Source organism: Poromitra crassiceps, assembly GCF_964638095.1.
Source record: "Poromitra crassiceps genome assembly, chromosome: 1".
NCBI classification, from domain to species: domain Eukaryota; kingdom Metazoa; phylum Chordata; class Actinopteri; order Beryciformes; family Melamphaidae; genus Poromitra; species Poromitra crassiceps.
Window position 1 is genome coordinate 80,805,780 of NC_139623.1, and position 24,407 is coordinate 80,830,186.

General features: G+C 44.0%; 2 protein-coding genes across 2 annotated transcripts in view; one reads left to right on the forward strand and one right to left on the reverse strand.

The window, feature by feature from the left end:
- cadm1a (cell adhesion molecule 1a) overlaps positions 1-24,407 on the forward strand; it is a gene marked incomplete at both ends in the record, with an annotated part of 848,087 nt that overhangs the window by 58,116 nt on the left and 765,564 nt on the right. The window lies entirely within an intron of this gene.
- On the reverse strand, positions 13,632-18,985 carry LOC310787832 (uncharacterized protein). Its single transcript, XM_083649302.1, has 6 exons — positions 18,922-18,985; positions 17,236-17,351; positions 16,984-17,128; positions 16,486-16,585; positions 15,230-15,358; positions 13,632-14,078 (listed from the first exon to the last, which is right to left on the reverse strand). Exons 4-6 carry the CDS (start codon positions 16,573-16,575, stop codon positions 13,740-13,742), a joined length of 558 nt encoding a protein of 185 aa, XP_083505428.1. The 5' UTR covers positions 16,576-16,585; positions 16,984-17,128; positions 17,236-17,351; positions 18,922-18,985; the 3' UTR covers positions 13,632-13,739.

Sequence of the window (24,407 nt, forward strand, 5' to 3'; positions counted from 1 at the left end):
ATGCTTTCTATCCTGTGCAGGCGTTATGCTTTATATCCTGTGCAGGCGTTATGCTTTCTAACCTGTGCAGGCGTTATGCTTTATATCCTGTGCAGGCGTTGCTACATCCTCATTTTCCAGCACATTGTCTTTCCTCTCACTCCTCAGAGGCAATAACCCACCTCTTATTGGCTGCCTTCTTCAGGAGTTTAATCTCACCAAGGTTGAGCGGCATTTAATTGCTATTCCTATGCTCCTGTTATCTTCCATAGGAAGGAAGAATTTAAATGCACGTCAGACAAAATGAGAGTTCTGTTCTGTGGGAATGTATCCTGTTAGTATAGCTGCTGCCCTAGTAATTAGACCTGTCAATGACAACTGCAGGTTTATTGCAAAACAAACCCAAAAGGCTGGATGTTAATCTGTCATGTGGACGTATGGCTGAGAGAGTTAGGGTTAGGCTGGATGTTAATCTGTCATGTGGATGTATGGCTGAGAGTTAGGGTTAGGATGGATGTTAATCTGTCATGTGGACGTATGGCTGAGAGAGTTAGGGTTAGGCTGGATGTTAATCTGTCATGTGGACGTATGGCTGAGAGTTAGGGTTAGGCTGGATGTTAATCTGTCATGTGGACGTATGGCTGAGAGTTAGGGTTAGGGTTAGGCTGGATGTTAATCTGTCATGTGGACATATGGCTGATAGGGTTAGGGTTAGGCTGGATGTTAATCTGTCATGTGGACGTATGGCTGTTAGGGTTAGGCTGGATGTTAATCTGTCATGTGGATGTATGGCTGAGAGTTAGGGTTAGGCTGGATGTTAATCTGTCATGTGGACATATGGCTGAGAGTTAGGGTTAGGCTGGATGTTAATCTGTCATGTGGACGTATGGCTGAGGGTTAGGGTTAGGCTGGATGTTAATCTGTCATGTGGAGGTATGGCTGAGAGTTAGGGTTAGGGTTAGGCAGGATGTTAATCTGTCATGTGGACATATGGCTGAGAGTTAGGGTTAGGCTGGATGTTAATCTGTCATGTGGACGTATGGCTGAGAGAGTTAGGGTTAGGATGGATGTTAATCTGTCATGTGGACGTATGGCTGAGAGAGTTAGGGTTAGGATGGATGTTAATCTGTCATGTGGACGTATGGCTGAGAGAGTTATGGTTAGGCTGGATGTTAATCTGTTATGTTCACGCTCACCTAGTCCGGCCTTTGAAACATGCCTTATTACGGAGCCTTTGAATGCTGACCTTGTCCACCGGCTCAGTCATTGAAGACAGCAGTTCATTGAATTTGAACTCAATGGGTCTTATATGACTGGCCTCTGTACGATTTAACAGCAGCAATTAAATTGGCAATTCTTGTGGTGGTTCCAATCTGGTGATAATGAGCAGAGAACAATGGGGAGCATGGGCCCTATTTCCCCCCTCGCCTTAAAATAGCGTTTAACGCCAGGCCTAGCGCTAGTAGTGGGCGTGGTCAAGCGCAGTCCCTATTTTCCCCTCGGCGCTAAACCCGGCCATAACCATTTAACCACGCCTTTTAGGCGTATAATTATTGTGTTCTGTGGTCATTGGTGAACTGCAATTACGCAATGACATTCTTCCTTTCGAAGCTCCGATCCACCTGATCCAGTCCGGGTTGCGGCTGCATGCTGTCATTTCTTCATGCCAATTTGGATATCTCAGCACATCACAGATCATAGTCTGAATAAAACAATTCAACCTACAGCCAGGCAAATACAGATCTGTTCAGCAGGGCTGATGCGGTCGCCCTGTAGCCTACAATATAGAACGTTAACTATCGGTGACATTCCTGATGCCATCCAATTCCATGATCTTTATGTTGTAAACACATAACTTTCACAATAGTGAACAAGCACCCCCACTCGGCTCATTCAGGGCAGGTATAGTTGTATAACTTGTAGGCTACCTGCTGCTCCTGCACATCACAGCACAAGCTAAATGATGCACATAAATATATGGTAAATGGTAAATGGTCTGCATTTATATAGCGCTTTTATCCAAAGCGCTTTACAATCAGTAGATAGTCTACATTCACCCATTCATACACCGATGGCGGCAGGCTGCCACGCAGGGTGCCTACACACCATCGGGAGCAAGGAGGGTTAAGTGTCTTGCCCAAGGACACAACGACAGCAGCTGGGAGGGAGCGGGGATCGAGCCGCCAACCCTTGCGTCATTGGCCGACCCGCTCTACCTCCTGAGCTAAAGCCGCCCCTTGCTATAGCTATAGCCTACATTATGTAAAGTCATGGCATAAATGTGTTTTTGTTGAAAAAGTATCACAGTACAACCATGTTACTCGTCTATACCACGTTGTATTTGCGACGGATATATATGCCACCTGGATTACATATATGTTTCACAAAAGATAGATACAGGAGTCCCCTCTACAACTCACTGCAGACGGAGTAAATATAGAGCAGGTGAAGGAGAACAAACTACTTGGAATACAGCTGGATGAATGTTTGTCATGGACATCTCATATTTCCCATTTATGCAAGAAGATTACTGGAACTGCATGTATGATACGTAGAGTGTCAAAATATCTCCCATTGTATATATTAAAACAAGTAGCACATGCACTTATAGGAAGCCAAATGTCATATTGTGCAGAGGTTTGGGGAAGCGCTAGAAAGGGAGAGATTAAGAGGCTTCAGATAGCGCAAAATAAAGCAGCTAGAATTATATTAAAATGTTCATATGATACTCCAATTGTTGAGCGTCATAATGCCCTCTGCTGGTCATCAGTTAGAGATACAATTGATAGGTCTTCTCTCAATTTATTTTATAATATGCAAATAAAGAGAAGGCCAAAACTGATTATTGACAGGTTTCACTTGGTGAGGAACAGACATTCAATTAATACTAGAACTGCATTGTCATCTGACTATGTCACTCCAAACTTTAAGCACTTAAGCGGTCAACGTAAATTCTCCTATCGTGCAATAACTTTGTGGAATAGGCTACCGGCATCTATCAGAATTGTATCTAGAAGAGATTTTAGGAAGTATGTTAAGACCTTTTTAGATGGGCATTGGGACTAATTACTGTAGGATGGTATAGGGTAGGTTTATATCAGGAAATTAGATAAGGTGTTTGTATATCTTTTTGTATTTTTGTATTTTTATTATATTGTACAACTGTGTACAAGGAAATGTATTGATATGTTGTAACGTAATGTTGTAGGGTATGTTGTTATGTTTTTATGGTATTTGATATGATGTGTTGTATGTTTAATGTGTCAGGACTCTTGGAAGAGTAGCCTTTGGCTAAAAGAGATCCTAATAAAAACTCAAACTCAAACTCACATAGGGTTGTGTTTTGATTTTTATGTTTTATTTTGTCCAATATTGAAATGTTCTAGAATTGCATGTTGTGTTAACATAAATATTATTTCTATCTACCACTTAGCCTACTTAGGCTCATTTGGTTGCTTTTCCTTGTCGAAATGTATTAAGCCTCGATGCATGCTGGGAGATGCACATGTGTGTCTGTGTGTGGCATTTGGTAGGGGAGTCGGCCCACCGAATAAGCGCAAAGCACTAAAAGCGCTAAGCACTAAATTAACGCCAGTGGGGAAGATAGCGTTTAAGGCCGAAACGCCCATTCTGGCCTATTCTGGCACTGCGCCACGCCTCTTCGGCATAAAGCGTATTTCGGGGCCTAAAAACATGACGCAAAGCGTGTTTTTTTTGCGTTTAACGCCAGTTTAGCGCCTAAGGCCAGGGGGAAGATAGGGCCCCGTCTGTGTTTTCCCCCCCTGCAGGTGAGTCACGGTATGAGTCAAGGGACTAGCTTTTTCAAAGCTTTCAGACTTTTCTCATTCAGGAAGGCAAATCGGGCCTCAGAGCTTTGCTGGGACCCGTGGCTTTGTTAGCGACTTCATTTCAGTCGTCTATTCAGGTGGCTCACATTGTGCTGCCCATGCATTTCATTTGCCAGGCTTTTGTTTAGACTCCTGGTGGAGATGAACCGGAGGCACTGAGTTGAAGCTAAGGCTTCGGGGATTAGAACCACTCCTTTCACGCTTTTTGGAGGTGGGTGAACTTTGAAGATGTCAAGGAGGTTTTCGGTGATACAACTCTATTTGAATACACGGGGCAGTCGACGCGCGCGCTCAGAGCAGAAGCTTTCGGGCCTCAAATCCAGTCAACAGCTCTTAAGAAATCAACCGGTCATACATGATTGACTGAAAGCCTTGTCCCGAAAACTCATCTGTTTCCCTTCGGAAATATTCCATTCATTTTCACATTCAGCCAGCGTGTTGCATCTGTACCACCTTTTGTTTCCTCGTTATCCTACAATATAAATAAATAAATCAAATCCAAACACAAAAACAAAATGGAAGCGAAAACACACATTTGCTAATCAAACTTGGGACATGAGGTAATTAATTCTTTGAAATCAGTCAATTAATTTGCATAATAAAAGGTGCCATAATTATGACTTCTGCTACTCAAGCCCAAAAATGTAATTAGAGATTGAGTCTGCATTACAGCAGAAAAGCCTGTATTTGGGAGGCGGTTCAGAGAGAGGATCGAGCATCCGCAGCTCTGGGATGGAAAGGCTGGCAGAGAGAGAAGATCTGAATAAAAGGTTTCCTCCACAGCTCTGTTCAGCTCAGCCCGGAGGGGAGGTGCTGGGAGGACTGATCTTCTAATCTGTAAAGTACCAGGGGCCCGGGCTCCCTCAAGTCGACCGGGGTGGGTGTGGGGGAGCTCCCGTTTCGTGTTTTTTTCTCCCCGGCCTATATTTTTCCATTTCCATTTGCAAGTAAATCCATATATATGTTTTTCACACACACACAGCCCGTATTGCTGACAGGGAAACCAGGGCCGGAGTTGGAAGATGAAGGGCTGCATTAGCGCGGTCACATTAGCCCTTCCCCGCTGTGCTCACTCACTCGGCTGTGGGGCGTCGACAGAAAAAAAAAAGAAAGAATGGAAAGAAAAAAAGAAAAGGGCAATGCAAAGAATAAAATAAGGGAGGAAATGTCACGGGGTATCGCGGGAGGACTCGGATCAATGCCAGCTAATCATCCACTTTATTTTGTTCTATAAGGTCAATAAAATGACTCCGCTCATTTGGAGGATGCATGCTGCTGGGTTCCGAGGCAAACGAGACAAAATTGCACCCATGTGTTATTTTCTTTACCGTTTTTTTTAGGGCTGGGACTTTAACGCGTTCATTTTGATTAATTAATTACAGAAAAAATAACGCGTTACATTTTTTTACCCATTTTAATTTTATTTTTGCACTCCAGAGACCACAGAACGTTTCTCAGTGGACGAATTCCAGGCATACCAATCATACCGATGCACAACGTGCATTGAGTGACATCAGACAACAAAGCCCCACATGTGGGAAGTGCGCTATAACGACAAACATTTGCATATCAGCACTTCAAGCCTCCGTTATCACCTCAATGCTAAACATGTTGCAGCTAGCGTGGAAGCCAGAGCTACATGTAACGTTAACTTAGCCGCTGATCATGCTAACGTTAGTCCTAATACGAGCAAGCAGAGTCGCCAACCCACACTTGACCAGATGACGGGGTTCAGAGCCAAGATGAGTAAGTTCACATCTCATAAGTGCAAATACAGTAGGGCTGCACAATATATCGTTTCAGCATCGTCATCGCAATGTGCACATGTGCAATAGTCACATCACAGAGCATGCAATGTCAAGTAAGGCAAATTAACTCATAGCCTACAGTAATGCATGCCCTCTCTGTTACGTTCTAAGCTCTTTTCCTACTAAGTAAAGTACCTTTACTCACTTAGCATCCTGCAACTGCAGCTAAAAACACACTCTCCTACTATGTCAACCATGCAGGTTACCCACTAGGCCACCTTCTTAAACGGGCAAGGCTTGATAGACCTACAGTATGCAAGTCTTTTGGTGAAAATTCCTGTATTTTTTCATATCGCAATATATATCGCAGAATAAAAGAATATTGCAATGCCAGTTTTTTCCAATATCGTGCAGCCCTAAAATACAGCAATATGTATTGTCTGTTCTAACGGAACAATCCCCTCACAAAAACACATCGTGATCAGAACTCTCCCATACCATACCTTACTAGACTCCTGAACCTCCTCCATACCCCATAACATGTCCTGTTGGTCTGGTATCCTTTTGTTTATGACTGAAAGTTCTATTTTAGTTAGTGAAGCTATGTGCTGATGTCTGCATTTTAACCTGTGCCAATTGTGCATTTTAACCTGTGTTCATGTTTGCTTTTTACCCTGTAAATTGGTCATTAATTCAGTCTACTGACGGCTATGTGCCAAGTAAAGTACTACTACTACTACTACTACTACTACTACTACCTATTCACTGATTCACCCATATACCAAAATCCATTTGAATTGAAAAAATTTGCTTCTTGTGTCAAATATTGATATGCGAATAAAATGCGATTAATTTAGATTAATTCATTACAAAGCCTCTAATTAATTAGATTAACTTTTTTTAATTGAGTCCCACCACTACTTTTTTTGTGTGCGCTGTGTGCCACTCTGATTTGTGAACATCTTACTCTCACATGCTGTCCGTGCAGTCCTACACTGAACGCACCATCAAATCACATGTCCTTTCTAGAAACAGCAGTGGCTCGCTATATTTAATAAGGTGGGAAGCCTTATCCGAAAGCCAGTGAATGTAAACGGAGGCAAACTCAACCGGCCTTTGGACATAAATAATTCAAATGGTCCATAAGTATGGCTGACAGGTGAGCAGAGCTGGAGGCCAAATTACCCAAGAAGGCTGTTTACCTGTCCTTAATGTCAGATAATGTTAGCAGTCAGCTACTCCATGCTGTTAATGTGACATTTATCTCAAAGCCAACGAGGTCCACTTTTTAAAGTTGTTTCCAACAGCTAGTTTTAACAGTATAGTACCAGCTAAAACTAGATTGCACTCGGAAAAGTGCATAACTTGTGTTAACTTGTGTATGCTTGTGTTAATAATAATAATGTGTAAATTGAAGCTGAAGCAATTGCAGTTATGTGATTATCTTTAAGTCACTACTGACCGACCCAGTGCGCACTGCGCAGACAGTGATGGACACACATAAATTTGCATACATGTCCCAAGATACAATGGGGCATTTCATAACTTCACAAGAAAGCAACCAAATCAACCTAAATAAGTGGTAGATAGTAATGATATATATTTTACCACATACTGTAGTGCAATTCTGGAATATTTAAATGTTGGACAAAATAAAATAAAATAAATTACTATATGAATTAACACCCTAACTGTAAAGCACATTTTTACAAGGGGTATATATACAACACGCAAATAGAACGAGTTATAAGCATGCCTGGGAACTTTGGAGACTGTGATGGGCAATCTTGAGCATAACATTTTAAAGCAACTTTAGAGACCGTGTTGGCAAGTTTGTGCATAATATTTTAAGATCCCGGGGCGATGCCAATGTGTGGTGTGGGATGTGTTTATTTGCTGTAAATGTGTTTATTTAACACAGTTTACTTTTATCTAGCCTAAAGGCGCTGGCAGGGTTCTGCGCACCCTCGACTTGGAGCCTTGCCGCCGACCAGCGGCAACAGAGAGACTGTGCATACTCTAACGTTAACTCAGCGCGTTGGCTGCGGTACACGTTCAAAACGTTATCGTGTCGTTTACCAAGAACTTGCAATCATGTCGGTGGGGGGACATTTTATTGTCCCTCCATTTTCAAAACTCATTCCGGTGAGCCTGCAGAAGGCTTTGCTAGATGAGGGACAAGCACTGTTAAAATGAGGAAATGGCATTTCCTCATTCCTCACAACAAGGAGTTGACGCCGCAGAGTCACATTTTCGAGGAGCTGCACGCCCCCTCCGCCGAGCTGCGCCGATAGGACGCCCAGCTGCGGCGACCCCCTCGGCGCAGTCAGGGCCGGCGATTTCGCGTGAGCATAATTTGCGCTTAATATAGCCTATAGGTCGGAACATTAAGTGGTCGGACTAAGGGGAGGTCGGACCAGCGACATATGTTACCGATATAAAGTTATAGGCTACTTTCTACTACACACATGTAACGCAATCGTCATGCAATAGGCATGCATGCAAAACTCGGGGAAGCCACATTGCCATTGACGATAATAACAGAACTAGCTACATTTTCCAATCGAGTGGATTTCCTTACCTTAGAAGAAAGAAGGTCCAATTGCTGCTTCAAGTCCGTGTTTGTGTGTGTGTAGAGTGCTGTCCATATAAAATCAATTGAAACATCCGCTCTCTCAACAATATATTAAAAATAAGCTGCATTAAACATTTCATGCTACTTCTGGACTGATACCTGCGGTGCTCTAATAGCCAGGCTATAGGACCCCGCAAAGCCAAGGGTTTAAGCTGCTCACTACAGTGAGATAGTCTCGGTTTCCAGACGTTTGGTGAGCGGCGCCAACAGCACCACCTAACCACCAAACGTCTGGGAATTTACTGTTCCAAATCTGGTTCAGAGCCCGGCGAGAACGGCTGGCAGCAGACACGCCTACATTTATTATTAGAATTTTATTTGGTAGCGGCAATGCAATGTTTCATAGTTCCAATATAGAGCAAGACACTGATGTGCTGCAAAGAGAGTTTATACCTGTTGTTTATTTTACAATAATTTTTCCTACCCGGAAGTGGTCCGCTTGCGACTGTGAAGCGCTGTGAGGTCATCAGCAGGCTCTGTAACGTTAGCCTCGGGAGTCGGGCTTATCGCTGGGGGAAATACCTCTAGCCGCCGGGGCCGGATGAAACACGTCCTATTAACAGGTTATGTTTGTTTCTAAGTGATTAATATGTTGCTCCGCAAACGCGGCAATGTTTTGCGAGACACCGGTTCTGCATGAGCATCACTGCCCCCCAGAAAGCAGGCCCGCCCACAGCACATAATTGGTTCTCCGATGCAAGGCTTCCAACAGCACCACCTAACGTTATGAAAAGATTTAAATAGTAATATTCTCAGTCTTACAGTAGTGAAACGGATTAAGACTGAGAGCTGAGTCTAACAGTGAGATACACATTATGGACTATGTGCGCCCCTAGTGGTTGAATGCCATTATTGACATCTCAAACCATCTCAAAAACGGCACCGCGACGTCAAGGACACAGTACAGGAGTGACTTCAAGTCAAGTCAAGTTTATTTATATAGCCCTAATTCACAAGCATGTCTCAGAGGGCTTCACAGAAAGTATGTCTAGCTAATTCTAGCTAACACACAGTAACAAGAATATACAGAATAAAGATAACATTTGAACAATTGATAATATAGAAAATATAGGAATGAGGGGAGAGCAGAGGAGAGCGCAGGAGAAGGGAGAATAGCAGGGGGAATGTGAGAGAGTGATGGGGTGGGGAGGGTATAGGAGGTGGGGAGGAGCAAGAGGAGAGAGCAGGAGAGGGGAAGGGAGGGGAGGTGTGGGGGAGAAGAGAGCAGGGGGAGGGAGGAGGTGGGGAGAGAATGAGCAATATAGACGGAGGAGAGGGGGGAGGTGGGGAGAAGATAGGAATGTGGAGGAGGAGAGAAGGAGAGATAGGGGTGCAGGGGAGGGAGAGCCAGGGTAGAGAAGCAGGGGGAGCGTCCCACATCCCCCCCCCCCCCCCCAGAGAGGGCAGAGAGGAGGAGAGAACAGAGAAGGAGAGGTGGGAGGGTGCAGGGGAAGGAGTGCAGGGGGAGAGGAGGAGAGAACAGAGAAGGAGAGGTGGGAGGGTGCAGGGGGAACGCGGGAGGAGGAGGCGGGGGAGGGAACAGACCTCTCCGCCCCCTCCTCCCCCCCCCCCCCCGAGAGGACAGAGGGGAGGAGAGAGCAGAGAAGGAGAGGTGGGGGGTGCAGGGGAAGGAGTGCAAGTTCATCTGTACTTATGTTGTGTTCATAAAACATATTTGAAGGTGAGCAATACTGAGTTGAAACAGTTTAAAAAAAAGCATGTAGGTTGAAGAAGGAAGATACTTTCACCATTGTGCCAGCAGGCCGTTGAGAGATAAGACATACTGTACATACTGTAGGCAAATCATATGTCATCATTGTATCATCATTTCTTCACAGTGTAATACTGTACATAGGCAAATGATGAAGGGCCACATCATGTGTTCATCATTATTTGATATTATAAAATGGCTCTCTCAAATCAAGCAATCTGATTGGTTCACAGCCATTGTATAATTCCAGTAACCGAGTTCAATAACCCATGGCCATGGGTTATTGGTTGCCATGGCAACTCTCTTACTAAGAGAGTAATAATAAGGCTTACCTCAAATGACAACGTAGAAAAAAAAATGGCGGAGACAGCTGTCAGATCCTTGTGAATCGATCTTCGCTTATAACTTTACTAATACTTCGCAGAAAATGATGTTTTGTACAAGAATAGATGCGGGCTAATGTCTTCTTTGCAAAAGAAAGGCTGTTAACTCCGCATTTAACCCCGCATTTAACCCCGTAACGTTAGTTGGTGTCGGGCAAGCCCTGAGAATGCCAGGGTCACTACTGCTTCAAGTCTTTGTACAATGAGTCATTATGGACGCATGATGGCGCAACTCTCTTACTAAAAGGCTTTGAAAACAAAATGGCGGAGACACCTTTCAGATCCTTGTGAATCGATCTTCGCTTATAACTTTACTAATACTTCGCAGAAAATGATGTTTTGTACAAGAATAGACGCGGGCTAATGTCTTAACCCCTCTCTCGCGCGCCCTCACTCTTAACCCCGCATCTCTAAATAAGACGTAACGTTACTTGGTACAGCGTGTCGGACTTTGCAAAAAGCTCTCAGGTTCGCAGCAAGCGCCAGGATTGGCCAATGTCGACTTCAGTCTCCAGAACGATCCAATCAAATCACCCGCACGTCTATCTTCTTGCTAGAGGTCCCGCCTTACAGTAGTGTTTCAACTGACTCTCAGAATACCATGCCAGTCGGACTTATAGTGTTATTATTATTATATTATTATACTTGGAACCCTTTTATAAAAGCAATATAGCACTCGAGCAGCGTGTGTTGTGGAATATATCCCCCTGCTCAGTTGTTATCCCACTCGGCCTGCGGCCTCGTGGGATAACAACTGATCAGGGGGATATATTCACCACAACACACTTGCTCTCGTGATATATTGCTTAAGTGTAAACTGACGGGACAGCTATGCATGAGGAGATGAAGAAGTGATCATCAACAACTTTAGCTTACTTGACACCACTTTTTCAATAAAAACACATTTATGCCATGACTTTATATAATGTATATTCATGTTGCATCATTTAGCCTGTGCTGTGATGTGCAGGAGCGGCCAATACGCTGGGATGTGTTTGCAACATATGTCTAAAGATCATGGAAGTGGATGGTATCGGGAATGTCACCGATAGTTAACGTTCTATATTGTAGGCTACAGGGAGACCATCAGCCATGCTGAACAGATCTGTATTTTTCCGGTATCCACCTTATTTCTAGCGGCCATGATGCCTCTGGGTTTTTCTTCCGGTGTGATCCTCCCAGCCTTGTTGCTGACAGCTTGACACCCGTCTGGGCGAACGGAGCAAATCACTAATCAGGTCCAGCTTGGCAAAAATCTCGTCAATATTAAGAGCGCAGTGCGCAGCCTACTGTGGCTAATGTTAGCGGCTAGCTAGCTATGTTACATGGCAGTAAAACGCCACTAAATGACCAAATTGATTTAACTTTTAACCATTTCGAGTAACACTGTTTCCATATGGACTCCCAGCGTTTAGGGATGCACCGATCCACTTTTTTCATTTCCGATCCGATTCCGATACCTGAATTTGGATATCTGCCGATACCGATATTATGCCGATACCAATATTTTTCTTGAATATACAGTATAGGCAAAGATTTGGCCAATTAAAGATTTAAAAAAAATATATACCTTGCAAAAAGCAGACAAAATTAAGAAAATATACAAGGCAAAGAAGGATACTATTATACATAGGCAAATTACGGCCAGCGCCCCCTGTGCCGCCCGCGCTGGAATAAAAAAAAGAAATCCAGATCCGATCCGTGAATTAGTGCCAAATCGGCACCCGATTATATTGGATCGGATCGGCCCCATCCCTACCAGCGTTGGTTAGTTGTTTATAACGTGACTATATTTATAACTTTTATAACGTACTCCAGTTTCCGGTTTATAATTCGGCTCTGCAGCCAAAGAGTATAACAAAGGAAATGGCAAGCTGCAACAATAAGTCACGTTAAACCGGAACTTGTACCCACAATTATTTGTACAGTGGAGCATTCAAAAATAAGGTGGATACACAGTAAAATTTGCAGTGTTAAATCAACACTTAAAGAGTTATTTTTAACACTGGCTCGGATAACATATGGTCCCACACCACAGGGTGTTAAAGTTACTCTTGACATAGTGTTGATATTTCAGAGTTAATTCAACTCTAGAAAGAGTCCAAATTTAACACTGCATCACCCTGCACAACACTGAACAGTGTTAATAAAATATTACACTATGAGGTAATTAACACCCATAGTGTTACTTTTAGTTCACTCCGAGAGTTAATCTTAATTTAACTCTCCATCAATGTTAGAAGTGGTTAACACTGAGTGTTAATTTAAAGCTTACTCTCACCAGTGTGAATACAAATTAACTCTTATTGTATTTACTCCTTGTGGGAGTTATTCCAAGTGTTGATTTTTAATTAACTCCTGTCAGTGTATATCTAAATCTACTACTATACTTTAAAATTTGCATGTAATGTGAAAAAACAAACAAACACAATTCATTATGTCAATGTCTTCATTTATTGAAAAGCAAAAGTAGAAGATACCAACTTATCATCTGTCTGAATCAAATAACAAAGGCATATTGCGCAATAAGCACCAAGACTGTATGGCATTCATTTCCAAATCATTACTTCCATCCAACAACTTTACTCTTGGTGGACGGTTTGGCTGCTGGTTGTAAACAGTCAAAAGCATGTATTCTACCAGCCAGTTGTTCAGCATTTAGGAAGTTGCCCTGAATGTACTGCAGAAAAAGTTTCAGCTCAAACGGAGGGACCCCCTCTAAAACAGCATGCATTATGTCTACAGAAAAACTGTTGGCTGTGTGGAATTACTAAAGTGAATTTAACAGACAAGTGTGTTTCACACAATATACATAGTGTAGGATCTGTTTGCATAGTTTGACAGTGCTGTGTGTGCATATCGATAGTTCTTAGTACAACTTCCGGATCATCTTCAAACAATGCTTCTCAAGGAGACAGAAACGACAGCAACATCGAGCCCCAAATGACTCCACAAAGCCAAACAGACCATGCAAACCTATATTTTCCACAGTGACCTGAATAATAGTAGCACAAATCATGTGTTTAAACATGGGAATTTGAAGTCCCGCTCTTGAGCGAGTACTTTCAAATCATTAACAAGTGGCCTTAAGTATCAAATTAAACCATAACACTCTATGTCCTGTGCATGGAATAGAGCACACAAATGAATATTCGTCTTTGACAACAGTCCAGATGTTATGGCTGTCTCATCTACATTAGCAGTCACCACCTCTCCTAGATCATCTAGGTCTACACTGCTTAAATTAACATCAGTGTCAATCTGTTGGTCAACAGTCTGTATGTTTGGTGTTTAAATGTTTCCTAAAACCAGAAAAAGTACCAAACAGTCACACGGCCGCATCCAGTCTGAACACATTGAAGGCAAAGATTTCTTCCATCCAAATAACCATGAACTAACCGGAAATGCCTAACAAGCGCATTTGAACTAGTTAACTCAGCATGACAAACAGAACACTTCATTCCTAAGCAGCCTTGCCCGGACTTCAGCAACACGGGAACTCTGCTTGACTTCGCAAACATCAACATTGTACACTGTGGTCTGGATGAATGTGAACATGTTGTGGAGCATGGTGTTGTCTGTTGTGCCAAAGACAAAATGTGCCTCAAACAGTTCATCCACAGCAGCAAGGGAAGAGGTTGACCTGTAAGGTGTGTCATTCTTGTCAAGGATGATGAAGAACTGGCGGATTGCATTCTTCTGAGGTCCAACAGCCAGGAGATAGGGTTGAGCACTAGTGATGGCATCAAGATGCTCTTGGATGTTTGTTCCGGTCTGAGAAGACAAACAACACAAACAGACGATTAGAATTACATGGTTGTAATATCAGTGTTATGCCGTGGAGTGCCGTCTCTCACCAGGGACAGCGCGCCCCTTAACCAGCAGACCTTGCTGTCACTGCTCCTTGGCCAGGGCTGTGGACTGGCCTGACTGGCTCCCAGGTTGAAAGCTGTAACAGAAGCTCACGCTTCAGCCTGGGAGGCAGCAGAGCGTAGCCAGCTTTCTGGGTCCCACCACGACGGGGACGGACTGTCTACAGTGCAGCTGCGGTCAGAGAGAGAGACATGTATGGCGATTTGTCTGGGATGCATGTTGTGGCGAGCCGATTGCATATTCCTTTGCATCTTCATTAAGTTTGCATGTTATTAGCGCAGAGCCCAGACATTAAATGGAAAAAAACAAAATGCTGATTTATTTTGAACCTGATCTCACACATACCTGAAAACTGTAAACAGTTTAGCAGCCATTCATTTTCTTGGACAGTTATTGAGTTGATTTGAGTTAAAGTTGCTGCTTGTGTTGTCATTTGTGCATGAATGAAATCACTGGCATCAACTTTGACCTCAAATCAACTAAATAACTGTAAAAGTAAATGAAAGCCTGCAAAATGGTTTACGTTTTTCAGATGTGTGAGACCATGTGCAAAATAAATCAGCATTGTCTTTCGTTTAAGTTCTCCTTTCCTATAAGAACCATCCTAACATAATGTCCACGTGATCTCACATCTTGTTTCGCTCTAGGTATAGTCACATATAGGATACACAGAGATTTCCTAAAATTCCAATGCAACTCAGGGTCTCTGCTGGCCAAACAGTATGGTTTCTGGAAGCAATGAGCATTAACAATAGTAAGGGTAAACACAGCCATAAGTGTAGTTAAGGCTGAAATGGACTCAATAACAATTAACCAACAAGAGTGTGCACCAGGGGAGTTTCTCAGTGGAAAATACATTTTCGCCGTTCGACTTGATTTGGTAACGCTGATTGGCTGAAGGAGTTGTCTGTCAAGGCAAGTACTCCCTCCCACTGAAATCACTGAGTGGCTAGAAGTCCAGACTGATACGTAAGCGAAACAGAATTTGAGGTCACGTGATCAGGATGTTTTTTTTTTTACCAGGCTATCATAAATTAGGGAAAAGTACAAACCTTCTTGAAGAGCACAAGATGTTTCTCTGCTTGGGATGCCGACACCTTTCCTGGTCTCTTCTGACCCTGGGCAGTGGGTGGAATCATCAGGTGTAACAGCAGTAAAACTGATGAGGTCACTGTCCCAACCTGTAACAACACAAGTTTGAAACACTTGAATTAATTTCTGTGGCCCTTCAACAAAATTCAGTGCATGTGCAATGTCAGCAGCATTTTTACAAAATACAGAAGATGTAGCAGTTCTATATCATCACAAGAAGGTCTTCCACTATTTTTTTATACAATATCTCAATCCAGCTTTAACACATTCACTGCCAACAGTTTTTTTTTTACTGTAGGTAGCTTCTGCCAAGGAGTTTTTTGAGGATTCTGGCTCATCTTTCAAGAGCCGAGGATTATTTTCTGCTAGGAGTTTGTGAACACAAAATATCTCAAAAGAACTAATAGAATGTGTGCTTTCTCTGTCTAAAAGAGTTAGTTTGTAGAGTTAGTAGTTATGTAGGCATTAGCAGTTGAATACAGCATGGTTTCAGCGTCTGAAAAGGAAAGCTCAGATAATTGCATTTTTGTGAAATTCGATAGAACAGGCAGAACAGTCACTTTAACCATTTATTTTTTTTATCCGCCATCCGAAAAAAAAATCATCGCACACAGAAAACCTTGCACACTGGTCCGATGCCTTTTATTATTATGTTCGTTGTTCTATTAGCAATACGAAAAAATAGTCCTCTCCTGTATCCACGTTACAATGTGACTGACAGATAGCAGCAGCAGCTGATCTGCAGCAGGCAGCAGTGACATGGACTGCAGCTGGTCAGGGAAGAGGGGCCAGTGAGGTGAAGCGAGCCGCTCAGACTGGAGTGGACTCCAGCTGAGCGGGACTCTGCAACGTACCCTGCCCCTCCGTGTGTGACAAACTAAAATTTCCACAATGAGGAGGACATGCTGGCGTGTGTTTCCTTTTGGCTGCTTGGGGTGCGCACACGTCACGTGAATGCGTGCATCGTGCAGCTGCAGGTAATTAACCAAACAAAAAAAGGGGAAAGCCGAACGGCGCACAGTATGTGGACTGACCGGCGCCGGTCACCGGTCGAGGCCGATTAGCTGAAAATCGGCCATTTCCGGTCACGTGCTGATTGATCGGTGCATCCCTATTTTCAGTTACTTGGATTAGACCAACTTTTTAGAAGAAACTCAGTAAATTATCTCGTCACCGTTTCGTTCCATACATGTTTCTACTATTATTACAGTGTTACCTCCAAATGCTGTTTGTCTGTCTTTAGTCCTGCATCTCTGAATCGTTTTAATCCTCCAAGCAAGGTACCCAACGCCACTCTCGCCATCATAGAAATGCTCCTTGGAGGGTGAAAGGACAACACAGACACTTCATTAAAGAGACAGCTCACCCTTAAATCCAAAATACATATTTTTCATGAAATCTGTAGTGCTATTTATGCATTGTTTTGTGTTAGATGTATGAGTTTGGGAGATATTGGCCGTAGAGATGTCTGCCTTCTCTCCAATGCAAGAACTGGATGGTACTCGGCTTGTGGTGTTCAAAGCACCAAAAAATAAACAAAACCTCTTGTGTGTCTTTCCAGAAATCATGACCCCAAGATAATCCACAGTCCTCATTGTGAGCAGTTTCATGAGTATCCGGGTCATGATTTCTGGAAAGAGATATTGCTGCTAAAACAATGGTGCAATTTTTACTGGGGTCCGTCCGTACAAAACAAGCATGTTTGTCAACTTACTTGCTTGGCTTCTGTATCCAGCCTCTGGCGTTTTCTGGAAGGGCTCTCTGAAAGGTTGACTATCCGGGAGTCCAACGAATCAAGGGGTGATCGCTGGGACGCTCAGGAGAGGCTACCCTGGAGACAGATTATACCGTGGAGACAGCTAACCATGATTGGAGAAAAAAACATTATGTACAGTTCCTTCATAAACCCACCCCTTATCTAATGAACATAAGCTTCACATGACAAATAACTGCAAAAGAAACAAACCTGTTTCATATTTGATGTTTAGCACCCCAGTTGATATTCATCATCCAACTCAGTCCCCGAAGTGTGGAAAACTTTGACACCCTCTGTTACAGCTGGGACACCAAACTTTGCAAATGCTGAAAACAGGCACAAAAGCTTGTGTAAACAGAAAGGTCATTGATATATCTAATGAGTCCACATTAGTCTACTAACTAATATTCAATGAAACTGGAATTACCGTAAAAGGCTCAAACAAACACTATAAGAGAAATAAAATTACTGCATTTTAAGTAATGCATGCAGCCAAAAACCTCATCGCCAAGTTTCACTTTAAGCAACATGCTCCCTGCAGAGAGGAATGTGATCAGCACAACATTCCTCATGTTAAAAACTGCATTAATTTGCAATATAACAAGCTCATACATTTCAACAGAACAGCCCTGGTCAACTTTTAGGTGACTTATGTTCATTTTATTAGAGAATAAGGTTGTTTAAAGCCACCAAACAGCTGACAAAGTATCAGCTATTTTGCAGAAATGACCAGTAAGGTTGAATTCTACTTCATGTTTAACCATGCAATCTTGCTGAAGGTGCCACATCATGTTTCTCTACCTGCGTTGACAATGCTTGTGATTCCATCAGACTTTTCACAGCACGATTCAGAAGCTAAAATAGTGTAACGTCCTCTTGGGAGCTGCGTGTTTACGTCTCAAAGCATCGTGGATGACTGAACACCACTCGTTCTGGCTCTGATTGTGACCAGCCTGCTAACGTTAGCGTTGATCAGTGTCAAGCTACATGGAGTTAACTACAGACACAGTCAGATTTGCCCCGAGCAATTTTCAAAGTAAGGCACCAATTTAAGTGGACTCCCCGACGAATCTGATAGTTTATCACATCAGTAACGTTACATCAGCGTCATGACGGTGAATATAAAGCAGCAATATCACACAGCCTGTCGCAGCCTCGCTGGCCTGAATGTATAGATTACCCCAGCAGTGCATACGAGACTCCAGTCCTCCGTCGAGGCAAACAACAAGCGCCCAGCAGCCGCGGAACGCCAACAGGTGCTTCTTATTCACCTAATCACAGACTCTTCTCCGGCTGGATCAGCCCACCCGCTACGTCAGTGACCACACTAGTGGTGTATCCCTACGTCACCCCACTAGGCTACAATATAGACACGAAAATAATTATAGGCAGGCTGCCTTGGATGCAAAATCATTTTAATCCTTGAAATAATGTGATTGCTGACTCATAACGTTGAGGAAACATGTAGAATACGACTCAGCAATTTTCAAAGTAAAAGACTACTGCTGCTAGCGCTAGTCAGCCAGGTAGCCTAATGCTAGGCCGGGGTGGAAAAAAAAGGTCCATTTTGCACCCTATAACATTACTGGACTCAGTGGACGTTACATAAATAATACAATAACTCAGCCAACAACATTTACATTAGGTTACCTCTTGCTGATATTGTCCAGTTTGATGTTAGTGTTAAGGTTAGCTGACGCTAATTAGCTAACACTAGCGTTAGCTTGCTGCCCGCGCACATTTAAGCTGCACAACTCATACTAGTTAGTTAGCCCGTTGAAATTCGGAATTTTAAGATACAAAACCAACTGAAGTATGGTGAGCAACAACATTAAGTTATTCTAACATGCTGCTTCTGTTGAAATGACAAATAATGTGTTTAGGGAATGAACTTACCGAGGTCTTCCTGGGCTTTTGCGTGGAAGAAAATGGCGGTCCTGCAATGTGGAGAGTAGCAGAAGGTGGGCAGGGCTTCCCAGTGTAATTAAAAGCTGACTATGGAAATGTACTCCAACACTAGGCGGTATTTTACTCCACTGTTGTTAAAATAACTCCCAAAGTGTCTAACAATTTTGACACAGCACTTTTAACACTAGGGATTTTGCTGTGTAGGTTTAATCATTTTATTCATCGACATGGCAAACCTCGTCTAGAGTTGAGATACAGAGGCTACTAATAGTACCCCGCAAAGCCAAGGGTTTAAGCTGTTCGCTACAGTGAGATACACATTATAGACTCTGTGCGCCCCTAGTGATTGAATGCCATTATTGACGAGATTGTCTGACTTATTCTCTGTTTTTGGTGTACTTGGTGGCAGCGTTACAGCGCCACTTACCGGCCTGGCATATATACTACAGCGGTTTCAGTGGTATTCAGTGGTTTCATGTGGATACACACATTTCTTGAAAGGATTCCGTGTTTATGGAAAACTTTTTTCTTAAACGAAAAAAAAAAGATTGGTTCCGTCTCCGTGTGGACATGGCCTAAGTTAACAATAATTATAATTAGCTGCCTGCTAATAGGGTAATATTGGTGTGTGTGTGTGTGTGTGTGTGTGTGTGTGTGTGCCACGCGCGCACACACATTTCTTTGATTGATTGATTGATTATGCTATTGTCCATCTGCTTTACTGTCTCCCACATAGTGTTTCCCACGAGTATGACGTAAATTGAATGTGGCCATCGTGTAAATAAAGCAAATACCCTCCGCCGCCACTGGAATATTCATGAAGCAGACGTGGCTGTAAGTTGAAAGAGCTCTGTTATACAATGTGCTGACAGACAGTAGCTGCTGGCCCCCGGGCGCGTCGCTCCCCACCAGGGTAAAAGTGTGGCGCAGACTCCCTCTGATAGAGCTTTAACTGAGCAGGGAAACAGCTGGAGTTACATAATGCTCTCTCCGTGTGTCGTCTGGTCAAAGGGAGAAGAGCTTAGGGGTGAAAGAAGGGAATGGAGAGAAGCCATTTTTTCTACTCTGCATGTGTGTGTGATATGTCTTAAATGTAGATGAAAAAGCAGCACGTGCTCCTTGAAGACACCGTGGTGCTGTGCTAGTGTTTGTGTCAGTGCTGCGAAACAACACAGTGTGCTGCTCACTTGCCAGTTGTGTGTGTGTTCAGGCCTGTTATTGTTTGTGGGTGTGATAAAAGACTTAGCTTAAAGTTGCTTCCTTGCTCCAGTGCTCCCAGGAGCGAGTGGGGACCTGCGCTAATTGAAGCGTACCCTGTTCTTACATATCTTACAAATCTGTTTCTTACATAGCCGCAATATCAACCTGGGATGTTAGGCCAGGCTTACAGTAGCAAACCAGACTCTGCATATTATCATCATTTTCACAACTCAGAGATTTTGTTTTTCAGCTGATTGATTGATAGATAGATTTTATTCTGTAACCATGTAACCACATATGGACTACAGTTGAATAGACTCATTCCACTTTACAGGTCCGGTACCATGTAACTACATATGAACTACAGTTGAATAGACGCACTCCACTTTAATAATAATAATAATAAATATAGCCGCAAGCGGCGATGCGGGGTCCAAGCTTCCGGTGACTTGGGGGGTGTATGTCAGATATAATGATGTCATTTATGATGTAATTTATGATGTAATTTATGATGTCATTTATGATGTCATAACTGACGTCGTCATAGAGAAGGTGACAGTCTTGTGACATCACTGATGATGTCATCTATGATGTCATCTATGATGTCATCTATGATGACATAGTGTCAAAGTTTAAACATTTATCATTTCAAGACGGTTTCACGTATCCAAATTCTTTATACAACTTTAGATCAGGGAAGTCCAGAGATGACACAGAAAAAGTTTGGGCTCATTCGGGCAAATGGCCTAGGACGAGTTCGTTTTTTTTTTTGGAAAATCTAGCAGGCTTAAATGGGTGTGAGTTATGGGTCAATACGCAAAAGGGTCTGTTATAGCGCCACCATCTGGCCAATATGGCAAATTTTTTGTCTCTGAGCAGTGGGGCACATTTCCAACCTATGTGCAAGGTCTGGCTACTGTAGCCCTTACGGTTTTTGACGTGCATGCTGTTTTAGGGCAGAATAATAATAATAAACGGAACAGATACAATAGGGATCCACGCACTTCGTGCTTGGACCCCTAATAATACATTTTATTTATAAGCGCCTTTCTGGACACCCAAGGTCACTTTACACTTTACCGCCTGCTTTGCAATCAGAAGTTCAGTGGTTCGAACCCACCACTGGGTTTTAGCAATCTCTGTCCCAGGCTGGAGCCTCTTCACAGGTCTGGTACCATGTAACTACATATGAACTACAGTTGAATAGACTCACTCCACTTTACAGGTCCGTTACAATATAACTACATATGAACTACAGTTGAATAGACTCACTCCACTTTACAGGTCCGTTACAATATAACTACATATGAACTACAGTTGAATAGACTCACTCCATTATACAGGTTCGTTACAATGTAACTACATATGAACGTCATTTATAACTATTGGTAATTACTGTGTAATTAATTACATTTGGTGTTCATGTGTAATTACAAATAGTTCATATGTAACTAGGGTACCTGTAAAATAAAGGGTTACCCATTTTTCTTGTAACTTCATACCATTACATTCCACCGAAAAGCTGGGCTGGTTTCTTATTTTATACTTTGATCCAAAAACAATACATTCAGATTTTCATAAGTGCAAGGATAGCTTATTGTTGCATAACCAAGTTGCATAACCAAGTGCTTACATTTTGACTGAATCTAAGCACTCTCCGGTTACCAACAAGTTGGAGTCCTCAGCATACAGAAATAAAGGACAACAACAATACAACAAAAATAAAAGTGGACCAATAATGCTTTCTTTCTTTCTTTCTTTCTTTTCTTTTTTTGGGGTGGGTTGCCAGAAGGTCAAAGTATCCAGCAGCAGTTGCTGCAGGTAATGGACCATGCGAGCACAGAGATACTGCAGAGCAAAGTAGCAACATCAGCAACGACACAGTAGACTCCAGCAGCAGCCTGGACACAGTAGACTCCAGCAGCAGCCTGGACACAGTAGACTCCAGCAGCAGCCTGGACACAGTAGGCTCCAGCAGCAGCCTGGACACAGTAGGCTGGACACAGTAGCTCCAGCAGCAGCCTGGACACACAGTAGACTCCAGCAGCAGCCTGGACACAGTAGACTCCAGCAGCAGCCTGGACACAGTAGACTCCAGCAGCAGCCTGGACACAGTAGACTCCAGCAGTAGCCTGGACACAGTAGACTCCAGCAGCAGCCTGGACACAGTAGACTCCAGCAGCAGCCTGGACACAGTAGGCTCCAGCAGCAGCCTGGACACAGTAGACTCCAGCAGTGGCCTGGACACAGTAGACTCCAGCAGTGGCCTGGACACAGTAGGCTCCAGCAGTGGCCTGGACACAGTAGACTCCAGCAGTGGCCTGGACACAGTAGGCTCCAGCAGTGGCCTGGACACAGTAGACTCCAGCAGTGGCCTGGACACAGTAGGCTCCAGCAGCAGCCTGGACACAGTAGACTCCAGCAGTGGCCTGGACACAGTAGACTCCAGCAGTGGCCTGGACACAGTAGGCTCCAGCAGTGGCCTGGACACAGTAGACTCCAGCAGTGGCCTGGACACAGTAGGCTCCAGCAGTGGCCTGGACACAGTAGACTCCAGCAGTGGTCTGGACACAGTAGGCTCTGGACACAGTAGGCTCCAGCAGTGGCCTGGACACAGTAGGCTCCAGCAGTGGCCTGGACACAGTAGGCTCCAGCAGTGGCCTGGACACAGTAGGCTCCAGCAGTGGCCTGGACACAGTAGGCTCCAGCAGTGGCCTGGACACAGTAGGCTCCAGCAGTAGCCTGGACACAGTAGACTCCAGCAGTGGCCTGGACACAGTAGACTCCAGCAGTGGCCTGGACACAGTAGACTCCAGCAGTGACCTGGACACAGTAGACTCCAGCAGTGGCCTGGACACAGTAGACTCCAGCAGTGGCCTGGACACAGTAGGCTCCAGCAGTGGCCTGGACACAGTAGACTCCAGCAGTGGTCTGGACACAGTAGGCTCTGGACACAGTAGACTCCAGCAGTGGCCTGGGCACAGTAGACTCCAGCAGTGGCCTGGTCACAGTAGGCTCCAGCAGTGGTCTGGACACAGTAGGCTCTGGACACAGTAGGCTCCAGCAGTGGCTTGGACACAGTAGACTCCAGCAGTGGTCTGGACACAGTAAGCTCTGGACACAGTAGACTCCAGCAGTGGCCTGGACACAGTAGACTCCAGCAGTGGCCTGGTCACAGTAGGCTCCAGCAGTGGTCTGGACACAGTAGGCTCTGGACACAGTAGGCTCCAGCAGTAGGCTGGACACAGTAGGCTCCAGCAGTGGTCTGGACACAGTAGGCTCTGGACACAGTAGGCTCTGGACACAGTAGGCTCCAGCAGTGGCTTGGACACAGTAGACTCCAGCAGTGGTCTGGACACAGTAGGCTCTGGACACAGTAGGCTCTGGACACAGTAGGCTCCAGCAGTGGCTTGGACACAGTAGACTCCAGCAGTGGTCTGGACACAGTAGGCTCTGGACACAGTAGGCTCCAGCAGTGGCTTGGACACAGTAGGCTCCAGCAGTAGGCTGGACACAGTAGGCTCCAGCAGCGGCCTGGCCTACACCAGCGGCTCGGGAGACGCAAGGTCTATCACATTTGGATCGGGGCCAGCTGCCCTTTTACTTCCACCGCTTTGATTACATTTGATGGATATGAAACAAAGTGGAACTTAAAGGCCGGCTTTACCGTGGGGAATATGAATATATATTCAATCTCACGCCCCTAAGGTTTTCGAATCCGTTGAAATTGGTTGTTTCCCGCCAGAGATATCACCAGAAATGCACTCTGTGTGGGAGGGGGGGGGGTGGTGGAGGGGAGGGGCGGGTGCGGGCACCCGAAATACTACATTTCCCACAATGCACTGGGCTCGCGTGGCCTTCGTTTCCAGGCCCACCCCTCAGGCATTTGGCTGATATCAAACTCCAGTAGGTGGCGGTAATGCACATATATGCTTGCCAACCGCCATAAAAGTCGAAGAAGAAGAAGGCTTCGACATAAAAAGATTTAGTAGAAGAAGAAAAAATTACAAAACATAAAAAAAAAATTGTCTCCAAATTGCACCAAATTTAAACGGTAGTATATATGTCCGGAGATGTCTTCATAAAAAAAATTTCATGCATTTTAAGGCATTTTTGTAGGAGTTTGATGTTGTGACTAATTCATGTAAAAATGTGTAAAATCGGGTACATTGCTCAGCGTTGATTTCGTTACTTCAACGCACCTACTACTAGATGTAAAATTTGACGAGCTTTCCAATGCCGCCAGTCCCGTGTCTGTCCGTGCTTCCGTTCCA

Excerpts from the sequence above, each read along its gene's own strand:
- LOC310787832 (XM_083649302.1), bottom strand. The coding sequence starts at position 16,575 with ATGATGGCGAGAGTGGCGTTGGGTACCTTGCTTGGAGGATTAAAACGA. Across the intron at positions 15,359-16,485 it reads CAGACAAACAGCATTTGGAG|GTTGGGACAGTGACCTCATC; the intron begins GTAACACTGTAA and ends GTGTTGTTACAG. Across the intron at positions 14,079-15,229 it reads ATCTTGTGCTCTTCAAGAAG|ACCGGAACAAACATCCAAGA; the intron begins GTTTGTACTTTT and ends TTGTCTTCTCAG.